The sequence below is a fragment of the Callorhinus ursinus genome, unplaced genomic scaffold, assembly GCF_003265705.2.
Source record: "Callorhinus ursinus isolate GAN/ISIS: 27379988/994484 unplaced genomic scaffold, GSC_fseal_2.0 scaffold34, whole genome shotgun sequence".
NCBI lineage: Eukaryota > Metazoa > Chordata > Mammalia > Carnivora > Otariidae > Callorhinus > Callorhinus ursinus.
In genome coordinates, this window is record NW_027397096.1 from 1,632,608 (window position 1) to 1,653,623 (window position 21,016).

The window sequence follows — 21,016 nt, forward strand, 5'->3', positions numbered from 1 at the left end:
AGGAAAGGCAGGCCCCCACGCACCGCTGGTGGGAATGGAAAATGGTCTAGCTGTTGTGCAGAACAGACGGGTGATTCCTTGAAGACCGCCCCGTGGGACCACCATGTGCACCAGCAATCCCGAGTCTGGGTGTGTGCCCCGAAGAATTAAGGCAGGGTTGTGGACAGATACTTGGACACCAGTGTTCCTAGCAGCATTATTCACAATAGCCCCAAGCTGGAAATCACGTCCATCAACAGATAATTGGATGAACCATGTGATGTGTCTATACGATGGGGTGATTGTATAACTGGGATTTATTCTTTGGCCATAAAATGGAAGGAAATTCTGACCCAGGCTACACCGTGGACGGACCTTGAAAACATCACACCAAGTAAAGTAAGCCAGAAGTGAAAGAACAAGTACGGTATGATTCCATGTGTATGAGGTACCTAGAATGGTGGTGTTCGTAAAGACAGAGGGGACAACGCTGGCCACCCGCAGCTGGGGGAGGGAGAATGGGGAGTTTGCTTCATGGGTGTGGAGTTCAATCTGGAAGGATGGAAAAGTTCTGGAGGTGAATGGTGGTGGTGGCTGCACGATTATGTAAAGGTAGTTAACGTCACTGAACTGCACACGTAAAAATCGCTAAAATGGTAAACTTATGTGTATTTTGCCACGATAAGAAAAAGAAAGAGAGGAAAGAAAGGCAGGAGGCGGGGCGCCTGGGTGGCTCAGTCAGTTAGGCCTCTGCCTTTGGCTCAGATCATGATCTTGGGGTCCTGGGATCGAGTCCTGCATCGGGCTCCCTGTTCAGTGAGGAGCCTGCTTCTCCCTCTGCCTCTGCTCCTCCCCCCTGCTTGTCTTCACCTGTGTACGTTCTCTCGCTCTCTCTCTCTCAAATAAATAAATAAAATCTTAAAAAAATAAAGGAAGAAAGAAAAGCAGGTAGCATGGGAAGACAAGACATTTGTAGGGCTGGTGAGATGTGCTGGGGGCTGAGGAATGGTAGCTCCCCTCCTGGAGTTCAGGGGCCAAGTTCAGGTGCAGCTCCCATAGCCCTTGGAGGAGCTGCAGGGCAGTCCAGAGACAGGTCCTCTTGCCAAAGTCCCTGAGAAGCTACTCGACTGATGGAAGCTCTTGGAGACCCTCTAAGCCAAATCCACCCCTGCAACTGCCTCTACATTGTGGCCTGAAAAGCCTTCACCGAACCCACCCTGGGTGTCCGATGAGGGAAGATTCATGAGAGCACCTGGCGTTCTCAGCCACATGGGACCATGGGCACAAGACAGTGTCCAACGTGGGGGCCAAAATCTCTGGGCTGTGCCTGAGCCTTATTCTCATTTATTACATTAGCAGTGGGAAAATGTCCCAGTGGGACAAGGGGCTGACTTTACCCCATTTATCTAGAAGTTTGGATCTGTGCGGCTGACAGCCCAGCTGCCCTTTACCAGTGCTTGGCTCCCCCTGGCCCTCGGAATCCTGATTCACCAGCAAACTGCCACCCTGCACTGAACATGGTCTTTGGCATCCAACGGCCCTGCATTCCAATCTGGGCTCTTTTGACCCTTCTGGGTCTCAGTTTCCTCTTCTTTAAAATGGGAACAGTAGAAAGATCTGCCTCATAGGCGGGTGAGGATCCCTAAAGTTGATAGCAGGTGATTGGTTCACCAGATAGTGCCCATGATGGTGTTTTTTTTTTTTCCTAAAGATTTTATTTATTTATTTGCGAGAGAGAGAGCGCGAGCGCGCGTGTGCGCACGAGTTGGGGGTGGGGAGAGGGAGAAGCAGACTCCCCGCTGAGCAGGGAGCCTGATGCGGGACTCGATCCCAGGACCCCAGGATCATGACCTGAGCTGAAGGCAGATGCTTAACTGAGTCACCCAGGTGCCCTGCCCTCATGTTCTTACGTCATCTGAACATCTTCTGAGGCAAGCACCACGTCTGAATCCTACGGGAGTCATAACTAATAGCAGTGGTAGGAGTTTTACACGTGCTTTCAGGTTTCGAATTTCCACAACAGTCCTGTGAAGGAAGTACTCTCTCATTTTATAGTTGAGGAAACTGAGGCACAGGAATGTACCCATAATTCCAGGTGCTACGTGGTGGAGCTCGGACTTGACATGAGGTGTCCAAAGTTTAGGAGCTCTCCGCCTGCTATCTCTTTCAGGGACTACTTGGGTTATCCAGTATTGGGGACACTGGGGACAAATCAGGTCACGTCTGTATTTCCTGATTTTTGCAGATGACACAACATTCTTCACCCCCTGCCATGAAAGGCTCAGCTCCAAAAGTTAATTTGTAAGTTTGCCTGCTTGAGACTTGGAAAGCATTTTTGTAAGAAAAAGATTTCTCGGTTCCCAGACCAGCCCACAAATAGCCCTTGACCCCTGGCAGCTTCCGGACCCCCTGGGGGGACATCCATAGGCCACCTCCTGCCCCAAGCTGAGGGCTTCCGGGATTAACTCATGAGGAAACTGCTTCAGAACCTCATCGACCCTGTGACATGTCTCTGGGAAAGGCATTTGGCGTTTACCCTGAGGACTGCAGGATCGGGTCCCTCCCCGGGACGGGGTCTGGTGGGCACTGAGTCTGGGGGCCTGTGCTGCACTGGGTCTGAGAGGTTTAAGGGGGATTCCCTCTACAGCCGGGAAGCAGGGGCAACAGCCCTTACAGGCCGGGATCTGGGTTGTATTTCCTCCGCCCGGCAGGTCCTCCTCACTCCCTCTCCCTCACCTGTTACGGCTCAGGATTCTCACTCCTACCCTGTGGGTTCATCCTGAGTTTGATATGTTTTTTTCCTTTAAAAAGAGCTCAGTGTTAGAAATGTGATGGAGTATATCGTTGAAATAAGGGCAACCGTCCTCCAAAGTTTTTGACGTAGGGCAGCAACCCCTGCGCCTCCTCACGTCTTTCTCTTGGCAACCCTCTGAACCCCTAACCGCTCTGCTGGTATTCACTTTCCTACTGAAATTTCATACTGATTCGATTTCTTGATTTTTCGGTATTACATATTATATATATCACAATATAAAATATCATACCATATATATTCTCCCCAACACACATATGCTTCTCATCCCTTTGTATACCCTTATATACCTTCTCTGTGCTCATGTTCCAGTCTGGGCCGGCTGGCCTTGGCCTCTAGCCCAGCCACACAGCCACTGCCATCGTCCTGGGGACTCTCTCTGCCCCTCTCCTGTGTTGGATCTCCAGTTTCCAGTTCCTGCTATCCTCTTTCCTGTTTCTTTCCCTTGTCTGGTTGGAGCACACCCTTTAGTAGCTGCCTGAGAAGGAACATATAGGAGGTCAATTTTTTAAAAAACTCACATGTCTGAAAATATCTTCATTCGACCATCACTGAGATTTGGCTGGATAGAAATCAAGACCAGAAACCGTTTCCTATCAGAATTCAGAAGGAAAGAAAAAAAAAAAAAGAATTCAGAAGAATATTACTTCAAAATCTGCTTTGAGAGGGGCGCCTGGGTGGCTCAGTCGGTTAAGCATCTGCCTTCGGCTCAGGTCATGATCCCAGGTCCTGGGATCGAGTCCTGCATCGGGCTCCCTGCTCAACGGGGAGCTTGCTTCTCCCTCTGCCTGATGCTCCCCCTGCTTGTGCTCTCTCTCTCTCTGACAAATAAATAAAATCTTTAAAAAAAAATCTTTGAGAATCTCAATGCCATTTAACATCCCTGATCCTTGGTATGTGACTTGTTGCTTTTTTTTCTTTTTTCCCTTTAGGATTTTTAATCCTGGGATCCTGAAACTTTATGATAAGAAGGCTTGCTATAGTTCCTTAAATGGTTTTATTTTGAAGGACTTCAGACCTATAAAAATAATGCGAACATAATATATAATTAAATATTACGATATAAATGTTGCAAAACCATCTATCCATCAGTGACATTGGAACATCACCAACACGACGAAACCCCTCCTTAACTGGCCCTCTCTTCTCGAGATGTGCCTTGAGATCTGTTGTTTGCCCTTCCTGTGCATTTCTTCTTTTGCTGCATAAAATGTTAATATATGTCATTTCTCCCCGTTTTAAAAATCTAGATATAGACCGTGTCATAAAGCATGTATTTTTCTGCCGTTTCTTTGCTTGTGGCTGTTCATGAGAGTCATCTACGCCGGAAGTACCCACTCATTTCCACCAGCACATTCCATTGTTTGACTACACTGTATCAGCGCTTATGTATCTCTTCTTCTGTTGATGCTACGTAGGGTGTTTCCAATTTTTGGCTAATAAAAAGGTACTGCTCTCAACACCGTATACCTCTCCTGGAGCCCACTCCGAGGAGCTTCTGTATGAAAATGCTTCCTGCTTCTGCCAGCACATGGGAGTCATGTGTGGAGGTTTGCAGAATCCTAATGTCAAGGCTGAGCCCCAAATTGATGAAGCCAGAATCTCAGGGTGTCTGAGGGGAGGATGTCGGGTGTGACGTGCTTGTCAAACTCCCCAGGTAATTCCGATGCCTGGCCAGTGGTGACTACCACTGGCCCACACCGGTGCTACTCCGAGTGTGGTCCTCCAGCCAGTAGCTGGTTACACGTACGCTCGCAGCCCCTGGCCCAGGCCCCACGAGCGAGAGCCTGTTTCAGCAAGACCTCAGGTGATGGAGATAATTTCTTCAACAATTTTCTCCCCTTTATTTTATTTCTTGGTTTGAAATGCCTATCAGTTGGGAGCTGGACCTTCTGCATGGGTCTTACCTTTGGGTCGTCCAACTTTCTTGACTTTTTCCTCATACGCTTACATCTCTTTTTGTGTTTTACTTCCTGGGAGATTCTTCTCTCACCTTCCATTCCTTCTAAGGCATTTTTATTTAGTTTTCAAATTTATTTTTTAAAGATTTTATTTATTTATTTGACAGAGATAGAAAGAAAGCACAAGCAGGGGGAGGGGCAGAGGGAGAAGCAGGCTTCCCTGCAGAGCAGGGAGCCTGACGTGGGGCTCGACCCCAGGACCCTGGGATCATGACCTGAGCTGAAGGCAGACGCCCAATGGACTGAGCCACCCAGGCGCCCCTCTAATGCATTTTTAAATTCTGCTATTATATTTTTAATTTTCAAGAGACTTGACACTTCCTTTTTAATTTGATTTTAACACTTCTTTTTTTAAAAATAACACTCTTGATTTCAGTTCAGGTCATGATCTCAGGGTCATGAGATTGAGCCCCCTGCATTGGCTTCTGTGTTCAGCACGGAGTCTGCTTGAGGATTCTCCCTCCCTCTCCCTGCACTGGCCCTCCTGCTCCATCTCTCTCTCTCTCTCAAATATATAAATAAATCTTTATTTAAAAAAAAAAAAGATTTTCCCTCTCCCCTCTGCCCCTCCCCCCACTTGCTTGCTTTCTCTTTCTCTCTCTATAACTAACTAACATTCTTTTCCTGTTTCATGGGTGAATATCTTCGGAGGGTTGTTCCCTGACCCCTTTTCTCCTGTGTCTTGGAATCTCTATTTTTGGTTTGTTGGTTTCGGTCAACTGTTGGCGCCTTTGGCTGTTCCAGCTGAGTACCACACAGCCAGGCTACTAGAAATTGTCCACGCGGGTAGGGTTTGTGGACAGGGGGCCTCACGGCGGGGGGGGGGGACTGGGCAGAGCAGCGGGAATTGCCAACCTTAGGATCTCTCAGTCTTTTCTCTTCAGTCAGTTCCCCAGTGACAGGCTGAATAACATCTTGCCTCGGGGGCAGGTGGATGGAGAATAAGCCAGCTGTTAGCCGGGGAGGGGGCAGAGGGTCTCTCCATTAACCGCTGCCTCACTCCAGCCTTTGGTTGGGCTTGGGGGCCTCAGTACCAAATCGTTCTAGTTCACCCTTGGCCAGCAGTAAACCTGGGTCTACTAGGGTCTACCAGGGTCAGGAAAGGGCCGTGTGGGCTGTGAGGAGGGACCTGGGGATCTAACTTCTTCCCACCAATACTATTTTCATACCCATCCTAACCTCCATCTTAGGGGCACCTGGCCCCTCCAAGTTCTGAGAATTTGGTGGATTCTGCAAAGCAAATGGGCTTGTTCATGGCTGCCTTTCTCCCTTGGAGACATTTTGGGGAGCTGGGGAAGCTGACATTGAACGAGGTGTATTCTTCCATCTCCCAAAGTTTCCAGACCTCTCTCCTCTCCACTGCCATCCCTCTCCTCTATGGCTTTGTAACTTATGCCATTTCATTCCTTTAGGTCATCCTGGTGGGGCTTGGGGGGGGGGGCAGAGGAAATACAAACGTCTCCAGTCCACTGTATGGAACGGAACCACAAGTGCCTGTCCATTTTACAAGCATTTTCACACCTGTGCATAGAAGTTCGTACAATTCATTTTGATTATTTGCATGTATACTTAAATTTTTTTCTAAGCATAAATGGCCTTGTTTTTCCGTTTAACATGAGGCTTGTGAGTTCTATCACACAGAGATCGAGCTCATTCCTTTCACCATGGCTTAGGGAGTGTTCCCGTGATCAGCAGACTACATTCTTTTCCGTCCATTTCTCTAATCGATGCATCTCAGAAACACAAGTGACTGTGGTCTTTGGATCAACACACTGGCTCAATGCAAATTCTAATCTTTATTGTTATAATTCTGAAGCATAACTTGTCACAGGGAAACAGTCAGTCTTTTTACCATCTGCCAGTGGCAAGGGCAAAAAACCTAATGGTGGGGGCCTGAGAGCCCAGAGAGAAGGCCCTTCAAGGACCAGGTGCGAGGGGCAGGATGGGCAGATGTGGACACCAATACACACACACACACACACACACACACACTCTCTCTCTCTCTCTCTCTCTCTCTCTCTCTATCTCTGTCTTCAGGGAAGGGTTTTCCAGAAGCATCTGCTCACACTCTGAATTATTTTTCATGCCAAACCGAACCTACTGAAGAGAAGTGAATTAAAGGTTTAGGGGAGCCTTGCACCCCAGCTGGGGACGCAGCTGAACGCTGCTCTTCAATGAGTGAATTCACGGTATCCACCAGAGCCCTTCGCAGCTCCACAAGCTGGGGAGAGGCTGAGCTGAACCTGGGGAGGCCGTCACAGGGGTTCCAAGAAACCCAAGCAAGGGCCAGGTTTTGCCAACAGCTCCTGAGCCAGTCTCAAACAAGGGGAGGACGCTGCTCCTGCTTCCAGAGCCCTCGGCAGAGGGAACGACGGGTGAGCCACTCACCCCACACATTCTAGGACCCACTGCTCATCTCTAGGGGCCAAGCTCAGCTTTGAAGGGCAATGTTCAGGGTTGGGTTCTTCTTCCATTAATCCAAATATGGAGAAAGCCCAGCCCAGTGCCCTCCAAAACTGCAGTGCATATGGGAGGGCCCCATAAGGTGGTCTGCAGGCCTTTGTGGCCCAACCCAAGACAAGAGCAAACTTAAAATGAACATGGAGGTAGACTGAGGGAGGGTGCGGGGGAAGGACAATAAATAAAGGTCGTGGCTGAGTGGAATGGCTGTGGTGGGGGGGTGGGGGCAGGGCTCCCAGGAGAGAAGGGGCAGAAAGGCACTGAGTGGGGGAAGGAGACTCAGCCCCCCAAACACTGGTTTGTTGAGTCAGAGGTCATGTCCAATAGGGCTGGCCAGCTGAGGGCTCCAGACTGCTTGCTCACCAGACTCTCCCAGTTTTCTTTCTCTCTCGAACTCTTCCACTGGAAAGTCTGCTCCATGTACCAAACATGTCTCTGCCAGGGCAGGCAGACGGGGCCTTCGGAGGCCATGTCAGCAGCGGGGAATTGCCCAGGTGTGCCTTTTGCCTTTAGGGGATAGGAAAAAAAAGACCACTATAGGGTGAGCAGAGGCAGGGTCCCTCCCCAGCGACAGCCTGAACTTTGGGAATGGTGTGGGAATAGAAAACTTCCCTCGGCTTGTTTCAGAAGCCCTGGGACCCCTTCTATGCACTGGGCCACATGGCCTGTCCCGTTACCGGATATTTGCTGAAGACCTACTTAGGGTAGGCACTCCCCAAGAATGTTGCACTTCACACTCCCCCCAACCCACAAGGAACACAGTGTGGTCCCCACTTTAGCAATAATGGAACTGGGTGCAGAGAGATCAAATATTAGGTTGAGTCATATTGATGCCAATATCTGACTATTTCTGATCTATAAAAGCAATTTTATATGGTTGAATCTGATGGTTTGCCCAAGTTCACATGTCTGTGGGTGGCAGGGCTGAGATTAAAATGTGGTTGATTCCAAACTGTCCTCTGCGGGAGATTTCAGGAGGCCAGAAGGAGGGGAGAGGATCCACTCCACAGACAGGGCCTCCCTCTCCCAGAGACCTGCCCACCCATGGCCTCTCAAATGCTCTGCCCTGCAGCTTCTTGGCACCATCGAGGCGGGAGAAAGGGGAATAGGGAAGACAGGGAGTGGGTGAGAGCTCCCACAAGGCTTCCCCGTGGGGGGGGTGCTGCCAGCACATACAGCCTACCGGTGGGGGGTGCGGGTCAGCTGCTGTGCTGATCCACACATGCGCCGCATGCCCCCGGGGCCCTGGCCCAGAGTTGCCAAGTCCAGCTGGGGCTTCTTTCTTGAAGGAGACTGGGGGCCGGACTGAGGTCCTTCACCCTGCCTGCCCCCATTGCATGATGCTCCAAAGTTGGCCAGGTAGGGGCAGTGGGCACAGCAGGGTGGAGCTTGAGTTCTTGCCCTTGGTTTCCACACCCATCAAAAGGGGATGAGAAGCCTCCCATCTACTGCTCCAATAGAACGCAAGTGGCCCTTAGAAGTTCGAGGGCGGGCGAGGCTCCATGTAGCCAGCTCCAGTGGTCCTGAATTCTCCTGCTGATTCAGGTCTGGGCTGTTCTGGGTGAGCTGATGCGGCTTCTTCAGCCACATGGTAGGTGGTGGTAGGTAGGCGACCTTTCTGAAGGCCACGGATTGTCTCCTACCTGCTCGGGCTGAGCACACGATTGGGCTCGGTGAGGACTGGGTGGCCTGGAGCACAGTAGGTACTCTTGAAACAGGAGTTACTAAGGCTACTGGAGATGGGGAAATGCTCTGAAAGATGACACGTTTCACAAAGCTGAGGTTGGTAAGAACCATCATTATGATTACTAGGAATGGATGGGATGGTTGTCATGAGTATCTGGGGTCCCCCTCTCTATTCACTGCAGACAGGGGTGGGGTCTGGCTCACGTCAGATCCCCCAGCGCCCGGCATAGCACTCAATAAACAGAATTGTAAACATCACCTAGCACTCTCCAGTGTGGGCGGATTGAGTGAGGGAGGAGGACCATGGGCAAACAGAAGAGGGAGAAGTAGGTGGGTTAGAAAGGCAGCTTGGTGCTCACCGGGGCTCTTTGGGTCTGGCCAGGGTGGGGTGCCCGGCTGTGGGTCTGCAGAGCCGGTCCCGGTCTCACTGGCCAGGCTGTTCTGGCTCCCCACGAGGTGGCTGGGCTGGCGGGTGGGGCCCATCTTGGGGGACTCCCTGCCACCTGCAAGAGACCATGTGTGGGCTCTTTGGACCTTGAACTGAGACAGAGACGGTCTCAGCCTGATAAGGAGCTGATCTAAAATCTTCTCATTTGGGGGGCATCTGGGTGGCTCAGTTGGTTGAGGGTCTGACTCTCGATCTCAGCTCAGGTCTCAATCTCACGGTGAGTTCGAGCCTCGTGTTGGGCTCCATGCTGAGCGTGGTCTACTTAAAAATAAACAGATAGATAAGAAAGTCAAATCTTCCCATTTGGAACTGTAGTAGGTATCTATGGGACTGTCTGCTCAGAGCCACTTACCGGCTGCCTCCACATGGCTGCCATGTTCTCGAGAGATCCTACCCTCTGAGCAATGTTGACTGGTCCAGGATATATGAAGGTCACTGCATAGGCCTTCAAGTCAGTTCAGTAAAGAACAAGTCACCAACATGAAAACCAGCAACAAGGAGGGGTTTTTCCTGCCTTCATAGAATGAGGGAGAAGGGTGTGTATCTCCATTAACCCAATGCAATTTTTTAAAAAGTTTGTCTTTTTGTTTATTTAGGTAGTCTCTACACCAATGTGGGGTTTGAACTTGACCCTGAGATCAGGAGTCACATGCTCTACAGACTGAGCCAGCCAGGTGCCCCAGTGTTTTTGTTTTTTTTTTTAAGATTTTATTTATTTGAGAGAGAGAGCACGAGTGTAGGGGGGAGGGGTGGAGGGAGAGGGAGAAGCCGACTCCCCAGTGAGCACGGAGCCTGACAAGGCGCTCCATCCCAGGACCCTGAGATCATGAGCCAAAGGCAGACGCCCAATTGACTGAGCCCCCAAGTGCCCCCCCCATGGGGTTATTTTTAAAAGATTTTAGTTATTTATTTGAGAGAGAGAGAATGAGAGAGAGAGAGAGCACATGAGAGGGGGGAGGGTCAGAGAGAGAAGCAGACTCCCCGCCGAGCAGGGAGCCTGATGTGGGACTCGATCCCGGGACTCCAGGATCATGACCTGAGCCGAAGGCAGACACTTAACTGACTGAGCCCCCCAGGCGCCCCCCCCAATGGGGTTATTAATTGCTGCCTTTATTAACTAAGGAATCTTTCTTCAGGTATAGCTGTTACCGAGCCGAGCCGAGAGTGCAGAGATGGTGCCTGAAATCTCCCACGTCCCCCTGGTCATAGCTGAGAGCTGGTGTGAGGGAGGGTTCAAGAGCTCTGCGGGGAGGCAGGGGGGTGTATAAAACCTGCCCTGGAAACCAAGGCAGGCAGGTGAATTTCCTTTATACTTTTCTAAGATAGAATCCTTAGGCTGAGAGGCCTAACAGATCATCTAGCCCAGAAACCAGCATCATGTCCTGCGCGGTCTCCACCTACTGATACTGACCACTTGGAAAACTGTGCTGAGGAGGATTCTGAGGCCACGTCAGGCTCTGTGGGAGAGTACTGCGATCAGCTAGTAATGTCTGCCACGGGCACAGGAGTGGGAGCGGAAGTACATGCGCCAGGCATTTGCATCTCTGATCTAGCCTGAACTGCCATGCCCACCAGGAATTCCTTCCATGTCAGCTCCGGCAGAACACCCTGCCTTGGTCCCAGAACAGCACCCCGAGGCATGTCCTTCCAGTCCGGGACAGTTATTATAAAGCTCTCTGCTTATGCACTAAAATCAACCTCCCTGAAATGTTTTTCAAAAACCCAGTTCTAACCTCTGGAGTAACTCTGAATGATTTGGTCCTTTTCCCAGGAAGGCCCTTCGTGTGTTTAAAGGAAAGAAAAATGTGCCCCCAGACCTTCTCTGCACCAACCTCCAGGTCCCATTCATTCATAAGACAAGGTCACAGAGGAGAGCTCAAACTCTAAGACATTTTGGGGACCACCTGCTCCATCCCATTTGTGCTAAATAGAGGGAAACAGAGGCCCAAGAGGTGAAGGTATGTATTCAGGGTCCCACCATGGTTTCATGGCAGAGCTGAGCAAGCCCAAGGAACTTACTACCTGATGTTCACAGTTCTCATCATTCACGAGACAAAATCTCATCCAGGGGATGCTCACAGGGAGCCTCAGGAGGAATTCCAGGTGTGCAGGCAGGTGCGCTAGATCTGCCCTCCCCCCTCCACCCCTGCACATCCATCTGGGCCCCCTTTCTGTCCTGCTCTGCAGTGGTGCTAATGCTTAGCTTCTGGTCATCCCAGCCCCAGGCCCCCACCTCTCCTGTCGACACCAGCTGGGGAGCCATGATTGGAGGAAGCAGCCACGCCATCTGCAATGGGGGGGGGGCGCTTCGGGAACAAGTAGCATCCTTGCTCTGCTTACCTGCCTCCCCGCAGGGCTTGGTAGCTTTGGGTTCCCTGACCCCTGTCAGAAGAAGCCTGTCCTCCAGGCTAGAGGAGCTGAGATCCGAGTCACTGTCACTGTCACTGGAAACCACTGGAAAGAACAGACACCAGCACAGGAGGTTACCCCTACCAGTCACTACCAGCGGGCACGTAGGATAGAGGGGCTGGGGCAGGCCTCCCCTCTGCCGGGACAAAGCGGCTGATTATCCCCTTGGGTGCAGGACAACTGCTCTGAGGCTTGCACCTGGCAATACTCAGGACAACATCACAGGTAACAAAATTTCCGGTCCTCACCAACCCTTATAAAGCACTCCAGGCACTTGACATATGCTAGCTCACTGAAGCTTCAGAACAACCCTGGCAGACAGGGTTGCACTCATTTTACAGGTGAGGAAGCCAAGGCACTTGCCCGAGGTGGTAAGTGGGAGGGCTGGGGGTATGCCCCCGGCAGACTGGCTCTCTACACCCCGTGTCTGCAACCACTCTGATTTTACTGGAAGAAACTGGGAGCCGGCAGGCCTGGGCGCTCATCCCAGTTTATCCAGTAATGTGCAGTGGGGCCTTGTGAATGCAGACAGGAGCCAGGCTGATGGGGTTGGAGTCCCAGGAGAGGGGAGGACAGGGAGCTCTCCCGGTGAACATCCTCTGTGGTAGAAACCTTCTTTTCTGGACTAAACAGGACCCATATTTGGCTGGTGGGTCAACAGTGGGAGTCATAATACAGGATATATTCATAGATTAGACCTTCTGTCAGCATAGAAATGTACATCCATTCACCCATGTTTTCACGGAGGGCTTGGGTGCTGCTTGAGATCGGGCCCACAGGGTCTTTCGTGTCTAAGCTGCGTCCATACTGCCGTGTCTGTGATCCCCAGGGGCAGGGTCTCTAAATGGGAGCACAGCTTAGAGACGCAAGCAAAGTGGGATGACTACAGGATCCTTCTCTGCTTTTCCGTTTCTTTCTCCTGCTTTTCACAGTTGTCCTGCCCACACCTGATTCAATAGCTTTTTTAAGCAAGTAGCTTCTCTCAAGACTTTCAGAAGTCCTGGTTTTAATGAAAACAACTCTGTCCTTCCTGGCTCTTTTCATCAGTTTACGTAACATTTAATTAAGTGATGTCACTCTAATACCAAGTACGACAGCACAGGAAGGTCTGGGATCACGGGTAAGCAGCTCTCACAGGGGACTGACTCGGTGGATGGGGTGTGGGTCCGTGTGCCTTGCCAGGGAGTGCAAAGTGCCGGGTCCGGAGGGAGGGGAGGAGCAGTTGGGCACTCTGCCCGGCACGGGGCCAGCTGCCCAGACAGCACTACTACCCATCAGCCCCATGCCCCAGGGACCCGTGGGGTGGCAGACGAGATCGGAAATCCAATCAGTCTATGCCAAGGGTGGCTAAGAGGCTTCAAGTGATGGGCCAGGCCCCTCGTGGAGCGGTGTGCAGAGGAGGATCTGGAGCCAGCACCGGAGCCCTGTGGGAAGGAGAGTCTGGTCAGGTAGGAAAATCCACTGGGGTACAGGAGCAGCAGGGGCAGGACCCAGGCCACAGAGCTTCTACCTGGATCTAGGGCCTTCTGGAAAGCCTTTGTGCCTTCAACTTTCAGCAAAGGAAGTCACAGGTCACAGAATTTGGCAACCAGAGGATGGAGCTGGCCATCCGTTCCAGCTCTAGGAGATTCTCCACCCCGTGCTTCCATAGCAGAGCGTCTGGTACCACACAGGGCGCTTCGGGAAGAAGCCCTGATGACTGCTTGGCTCTTCTCTCCCTCATCCCCACATGCTGCCAGCTTTGCCTCCTAAGTCGTTCTCCAATCGGTGGCCTCCTCACCATGGTCACAGCCCCTGCTTAGCTCAAGACCTCAGGGTCTCCAGGCTGGACTCCTTCAATAGCTTCCCACCCGGGCCCCACCTGTGGGCACCTCTCTCTGCGCAGAGGGGAATGCTCCAGCTAACACGCAAATCCTAGCCTACCTTTTATTTATTTTTTTGTTTATTTGAGAAAGAGAGGAAGCGCGAGCATGAGCTTGGGAGCAGCAGAGGGAGAGGGAGATTCCCCGCTGAGCAAGGAGCCTTGATCCCAGGACCCTGAGATCATGACCTGAGCAGAAGGCAGACAGATGCTGAACCCACTGAGCCACCCATGCGCCCCCATCCTGCACAATCTTACCCAGGCTTCTCCACATGGCTGGGTTCTTACCAAACTGCTGGTCAGTATCTCCTCCAGCAACTCACTTCCTACTGCCCAGAATGCCCTGCCATGGCTCTTCTCCTGGCTCCTTTTTGTTTATTATTTTTTTTGGAATCTGTACACCCAATGTGGGGCTTGAACTCACAACCCCGAGGTCAAGAGTCGCACGCTGTACTGACTGAGCCAGCCAGGCGCCCCTCTCCTGGCTCCTTTTGGACACCATCTCCTCCAGGGAGCCTTCCCTATCACCTGCACCTGGCTGGCTGATGCGCTATGCATTCTGCTACAGCCACTCTCTGCTTTCAGTGTGTGTGTGTGTGTGTGTGTGTGTGTGTGGGTGGGTGTGGGTGTGTGTGTGTAAGCGCACCACGAATGAGGCTGTCGTGCTTCTCCTGCACAGCCTGACCCACGTGGGTGGGGCGACAGTGATGTTAACGTGATTGTTCCCAGCTTTTTCTTCCTCTAGCTGCTCAAGGATTTTGCCTTTTCTGCTCTCTTTTCCTCCTGGCCTTCCTGAGAAAGAGTTCTGCTTTGGCTTTGTGGGCTTTTGTGATGTAGAATCAATAGGAGCTGTGGATTCAGAGGGGCTCAGGTCCGTATGCCCCTTCATAGTATCTGAGAAGTGCAAAGGCCTGATTTATTTTGCAATTGCTTTGCAGGTCCCAGACGGGGTTTCTTTGATCATGACTCAACTGACTGGACCTCACGGGTGTTGGTATTATAAGCATTTACTTATTTTTGACTCACTTGGTGACTAAGCACCAACCCTGGGGGTCCCCCGACAAAGGGAGTGGGAGGTGGCAGGAGGCAGCGAGCAGCTCCCCGGGTCTCCCCTGAGGCAGCTGCAAAGAAATCAGGGAGGGTGGTGCACCCCCACAGCAGGGGGTCTGGCAGCCTGTTAAGCAGAAGGGAGTTCCTGAGGGGAGCTGGGATTGATCTCCAATTGGCTTCCCCACTCTCCAGCAGAGATGCTTATGCATAATGTAGTCATTCTTCCATCTCCTCTATGTTCAGTCTTCCTTCTTCCTTCAACATGCAGGATCTTCATAATTCTGGGTCCAGAGGGGAGGGGGCCTGGGGCTGGGGCAGGGGAATGGGGGTGGGGGACAGGCAGCTCCCCAGGGTTGAAACAATGCCCGCGTCCTTGGGCGCTACTGTGCAGGTGACCAAGGCCGCAAAATACCAAGAGCTCTAAAGGAGCCGATGGGAGAGGGTGTCCCGGGGACTCAGGTTACGGGGGCAAAAGCTCATTTATCGATAACTCCTTCTTCCCCCACCTCTCTGGCCCATCATCTTTCACCATGCGCAGTGTTGGGTCACGCGGGTTCCAGAGTGAGCTTAAACTGCAAGAAGACTGTGCCACGTTGCACCGGGAGAACAGCTTTTGTTGTGAGGGGCAGGTCTTGTCCCAAGCGTCCCAAACTTGGAGGCCAAGTTCTGGCACCATGCTGTCTAGTCCCCATGTGCCTAGGTTGTGCAAGTTCTAGAAAAAAATAAGCCCTCCCCGAGTTAGGCAACTTAGGCGGCTGACTCGGTGTCTCCTTTTACAGACCCCAAATGCCCACAGCCACAGAAAGGGGGAACAGTTCCAGATGACAACTGAGCTTACAAAGGTGTCACAGGGCAGAGAACCAGCCAACCGACAAGACTCATCCCCTTGGGCTGTGCCTCCCTTCCTTGCCCGAGCATCCCTGCTCATTGTGTCTGCGACTCTGAGCTGGGGCCAGGCCTCAGTTTAGAGGTCTTTGTAGTGCAAACCCAATCCCATTCTAATCCACTGTAATAAGCTCTACTTGAAAGAAAGAAGCCGGCAGTGTCCATGCCTGGCCTTGGCATTTACTGTCAGTGGGGAAGAAACACACCAAGAAGACCCTGCTGAGAATGTCCCTGGGCAGGACCCAGTGCAAACACCACTTACCCACACATTCCTCCGGCAGCAACAGAAGAAGTTTTTCTTCTTCCTCGCCCACCGACTATCACCCTAAAACCCACACCTTGGCTAATTTGCCATTCGACTGCCGATTGCCACCTTTCTTGCTGCCCAGCAGCTGTGATCGTAAATCTTCCAAGTCTATTAAAGAAGCTTTGAGGCTCATCAATCTTTTGGCCCTTGCTCTTCCATCCTCAACAAAACACTCTGTGTGTCTGAAGGCTGATTTCTCCCTTCTAATTCCCCCAAGAGAGTCTAGGATGGCTTGGCGATGAGTGCTTGTATTCAGCCCACGCCTGATTTTTCAGATCGAAGATGGGAAAACACTAGGGAGAAGACTGTCCTACTCATCTTCCCAAGAAGGAGTCACCAAATGGACTCACCTGGGCTCTGCCAGAGGCAGGGAGGAGGGGGCGCCTCCCCCACCCCGACAGCCTGAGACCCAGGACCCCTTGCTTGGGGAGCTGGCATCCCTGACTTTCCCATCATGGCCCAGAAGGGCTGCCCCACTCTGCTCAGCTCTCATCCTCAGCAGCGGCTAGCCCCAGCGCCAGGCATGCCCACTTCTCTGGGGATAGGCCAGCTTTTCTTTTTTTTCCCCCTGGCTCACTCTTAGATGGGTTTGCAATTTGACTGTCACCATGGAAACTCAAGAGTTTTGGTACATGAAGGTGGGGGGAAGTCTTCCCTTTTGGAAAGTCTCTCCTAACTGCCTCAAAGGACACATGTAGCAGCTGCTGTCCTGTGAAGACACCTTGCCTGGGATGGTCCAGGCGACAGGCAGGATGCTGGCCACTTGACCTCACAGCACTGCGCTGGGATTCAGGGGGACCTAGCTCCTGGCTCTTCTCTGCCACCACCTGTCTTTGTGACCCTGGGCATCTCTCAGGGCTTTATCACACACAGAGAGACCAACCTGGAGAGCTACTCGGTCTGAACCCTAGGATTCAACCTCAGGTTGGCTCTGTTTCATCAGTAGAGAGTGCCCGGGGTCCCTCTCTGGCTGAGAGGTGGGGAGATGTGACTTCTGGGCCACAACATCCGCCTGCTGGCGCAAGGACAGCCCGTGAGCCTGGGAGGCTTCCAAAGCCCCCAGAAACGATGGGAATTAGAGAGGAAGAGAGATATTTTCAGCAAACATTCTGCCAAGCAAGGCAGATGGTGGAAAATTTTGCATACTAAAACCAAAATAAATTTTTTTTTAATGTAAAGGGAAGATGATAAAGCCCCGGGGAATGCACAGACATCCCCAATTAGCCTTACCCTGCCTACCAGGCTGCAGAGGGCAGTGGCAGAACTGTCCCCACTGGGACAGGCGAGGGCCGTCTCACCCACAGAGAGGGCCAGGCCTGCAGCCTGAAATCCTACTGAGATGCCTCCCAAGTCTGGGCTCTGTTTGGTGGTCGCAGGGGGGAGGTATCGGATGGTGAAGGGGCACTGGCTCCGCTGGATCCTTTTCTGGGTTGTTGTGAGCATCCTCGAGGTAACTCAGGCGGTGTCTGGCACATGGGAGGAGCTTTTAGCTTGAGGGGCTCCTCCTGAACTCATGGCCCACACCACGAGGTGCAGGGCTGGCTTCTGGGGTCACGGCATTTGGTGTCAGGGCCAACCTCACAGGGGCGGGCTCGCCTTCTCTGGGGGGCGTGGATTTCTAGGTTGTGCTGGAGGCATGAGATGGCTTCAGGGGCCATTTGCAGGCTGAGCTGGGATTTGAGCCCAGGTCTAGCTCCTGCTGAGACCTCTGCTCTTTCCTCCCCTCCCAGCAGGCAGGGCACCCAGCAGTCTGGTCTCGCCCTCCCCTCCGAGCTCTGCTCCCTCGGAAGTCCTCCCCTCCAGGAGGGCCAGTTCCTCCCCAGTCTCCGCAACACATACCCTTTCTGTGTTTCTCTCCGGGCCTTTCCCGCCAGAGGCAGGCGCTGCAATGTGAGGGAGAGACTTCTAGCTCCCTCCCCACATCCGGGGTCTGGCCCTGGCCCTGCCTTGGACACTCCTGGGCAGAGACCTTCATCTCCCCGAGCCTCAATCTGCTCATCTCTGAAACACACACAAGGAAGTAGGATCGAGTAGTACAAAAGGCACTGCGAGTTCAAAATGCTATGCAGGCCTGTAAATATTTTTAAAAATTCGATTCCAGTTCATCCTCCAGGAACCCATCTAAATTGTGCCTCTACTGAAAAGTGTCTCCAGCCTCGGGGGAAGGCGGGATGGGAGACAGGCCCTTCCTCGCTCTCCCCATGACTGCTGGGGCTGCTCTTCTGGCCCCTCAGACACCGCCAGGCATTGCATTTCTTTTCCTATGAATGCCTGCCTTGATTTCCCCAGATGTCCCAGGAACCACTTGAGGCGGGGGGGGCCTGTCTCAATCTGCATCTGGCTCCCTTCCTTGGCCCCCAGCACTGAGCTTTGGGTCAAGCAGGCACTCAGGAAATGAACTACCTGACTGCTTTCTGGAAAAATCTCCCAGGAGAGGACACAGCAGTGAACAGAAACAGCAGGACTGGACGGTGGTCAGCAAGGGGGTGGCGAGCCAGCTCCATCTCCAGAAGGGGTGTACCCAGCAGGCGCCTCCTCACAGCCTCCTCCCCCTTGAAGGACACTCAAGTGGGACAAGTCAGGCTGCTGGTGGCCTCAGCCTGAGCCAGGGACAGATGGGAGGAGGGGCGGTCAGAGGCTGGTTGTCAGAGACATGGGGTGGGTGGGCCCTGGGCAGGAAGTAGTGGGTGGGGGGGAGTGATGCACTGTTCACACAGAGCTTGCTCTTCTTTCAAATCTAAGGCCAGACCAGAGGAACAGGTTCTTCCTTTGTTTGGGAAACTCCTTCTAAGGCCTGGACAAGGAGGTGGGTGGCCTCAAGGCCAGGGAAACCTGTCCTCATAGGGATGGATCCTGGGAAGCCAGAGAGGGGCAGAGCCTTCCTCCCTCCTTCCTGGACCCCGGAGTCAGGAGATCTGGGTGGCCTTTGCTTGCCAACTGCCTGACAGCCCTGAGCTTCATTTCCTCATTGGTGAGGTGGAGATATCACAGGACAACCTCAGAAGGGCGGGGTGAGCGTGTGGCACCCAGGGAGGCCTTTTTCCTTGGTCTCCCTTTCGGGCGGCCACCAAGGCCATCAGCAGGGACCGCACAGACCAGGTTGGGAATTGAGAGTTTGGGGAGTGGAGAGTTTCCTGTGCTTGTTTATTCCTTCACCACTGATTTAATTAACTCCTTCCTTTGGGCTCACAGACAGACAGGAGGCGCTGCATAATGAAGACGAATCCTCAAATCAATAGTGATGTGGTCGCCAGCATTGAAATCCTGTAGTCCTGCCCTTGCTGGAGGAGCTCCAGATAGAACAGGAGGTGGATGGATGGAAGATAAGAACAGCTTCCTCCAGAGAGAATGTGATACTCTCAAGGGGAGGCAGAGAATATTCAGGGAGAAGGGAAGTCAGGGAGGGCTTCTTGGAAGAGGTGGAATTTAAAAACGGGCACAATTTAGACAGAAACGCTGGGATAGAAATTCTGGGGCCAGTGTGTGTCTTGCATTCCTGACAGAGAACAGGAAAGGCAAAGGCCAGGTGGTGGGCTTCTCTGGGGCCCGGACAGCCCCACTGGCTCAAGAGAAAGGCTCCAGGCTCAGGCACTGAGGGGATGAGGTCTGGCTTGGGTGTGCTCTGCACTATTTCTCTCTGGCAGGTTATTGCTGCTGATTTATAGCAGAGATGAAACAAAGTGAGTGAGTATCTCCTGCCTTTGCCGGGATGCAAAATGTGCCTTGGTTCTGTCATTGACCATAGCTCGCTCTCTCCTTCTGTCTCTGTGGATCTCTGGGCCTTCGCCTTTTGTCTCTTTGAGCCTCTCTTTTTTGCTGGTATTAAAAAAAAAACCTCTCTCTCTGCCTTTGCTTCCCTCGTCTTTCTTTCCTATCTTGTATGTCTTGTGTGCCTTTGTGTTCTGGGTCTTCCTGGGGTTTTCTCTTGGTTCCTCTTTCTGTTTTTGGTCAGGTTCTCTCTCTCCAGTCTTACCTCTCGGCATCTCTGCCCATCTGTCTTTGGGTCTGCGTCTCTCTCCTTCCCAGGCCTCTCTGTCCCATTCCCTCAGGGTCCAGCCTTCCTGGTTTCTGAGTTCATACCTGCGGTTCCCCCACCCAGGCAGAGACTCAGGGCCATGGGGTCTGTGCTCAGAACCTGGATGTGAGGGATGGGCTGCCAGGTCTACCTGAACCCCAGGTGGAGGTGAGGCCGGAGAGGCCTGGCCCCCCTGTCCTGTATGGAGATCTGGGCAGACAGACTCTCCTATCCTTGCTGCGGCTCCCGGGCCAGCAGTGGGGAATCAGCTCAGCCTATGTGCCAGGCTGGCCTTCACCTATGACGGGCAGGAGGCCACAGGAGAGACCTGCGGAGCTGAGCAGAGCTGGCACTGCTATCTCCTTGGGCTTTCTGGCACTGGACAGGGCAGGCAGGCCTGGGTTTATTCACTTCACCCAGGCCCCTAGAGGCTGAGAAATCTAGAGTGGGCAGAACAGAGTTGTAGGTTTCCACAGCGAGACAGGTGAACGGCTGGAGAGGGTGTGCTTCACCGCACAGGGTGGAGCCCGGCCCTGGCCCTGGTGCGAGTTCTGCACACACAATTAACTGAAGCCAGAGGCTGGCTCAGCGGGGCTGGACCCTGCTTCCCCGTGTTGGCTCAGAGCGGGCGGGGGAGTGGGGACAAGGAGGCCCAACACCTTGCCTTGCAGCTGGAATCATCCAATCAACTGAGGCTGTCAGTGGGCTTAGACAAATGAGAACGGACAGCCATGCCCCTGACCTCTGTGGTGTGGCTAATGAGGCCCTTCTGCTCTTGGGAAATCAATCCCCGAGCCAAGGAGGATGCCCAGGACTGGCAGGGGGTGCTGCTGGGGCAGAGGTGGGGCGCAGCAGTGGGGGCGACACAGCTCTCTGAAGCTTCAGGCTTCCGTTCTGGGGATGCCCTCCCCTTCCCACACACTGGCACCGGGCTAGCGTCTGGCTTCACCGAGGGCTCCGAAGGTCAGGACAAATTAGCACGCATGGCTTTCTCTTCGAAACACAGCTGCACAAGCCTTCCCTGAGATTTAGGGAAAGGGCAGTTTCCCGAACGCCAAGGGGCTCTTTCTGTCCACACGGAGATTATGATGCAAGTCATCTGAGCTCTGGGTGCCCTACTATAACATGGGACCACAGGAGTAC

At 52.7% G+C, this 21,016-nt stretch overlaps 1 protein-coding gene across 1 annotated transcript in view; it reads right to left on the reverse strand.

Moving 5' to 3' along the window:
• Nucleotides 1–6,517: 6,517 nt before the first annotated feature.
• Nucleotides 6,518–21,016, reverse strand: part of RPH3AL (rabphilin 3A like (without C2 domains)) — a 139,454-nt gene continuing 124,955 nt past the window's right edge. The window contains 4 exon segments of the mRNA XM_073879324.1: nt 6,518–7,719; nt 9,258–9,287; nt 9,289–9,401; nt 11,687–11,800. Of these exon segments, the coding sequence (XP_073735425.1) occupies nt 7,492–7,719; nt 9,258–9,287; nt 9,289–9,401; nt 11,687–11,800 (485 nt within the window). The 3' untranslated portion in view covers nt 6,518–7,491.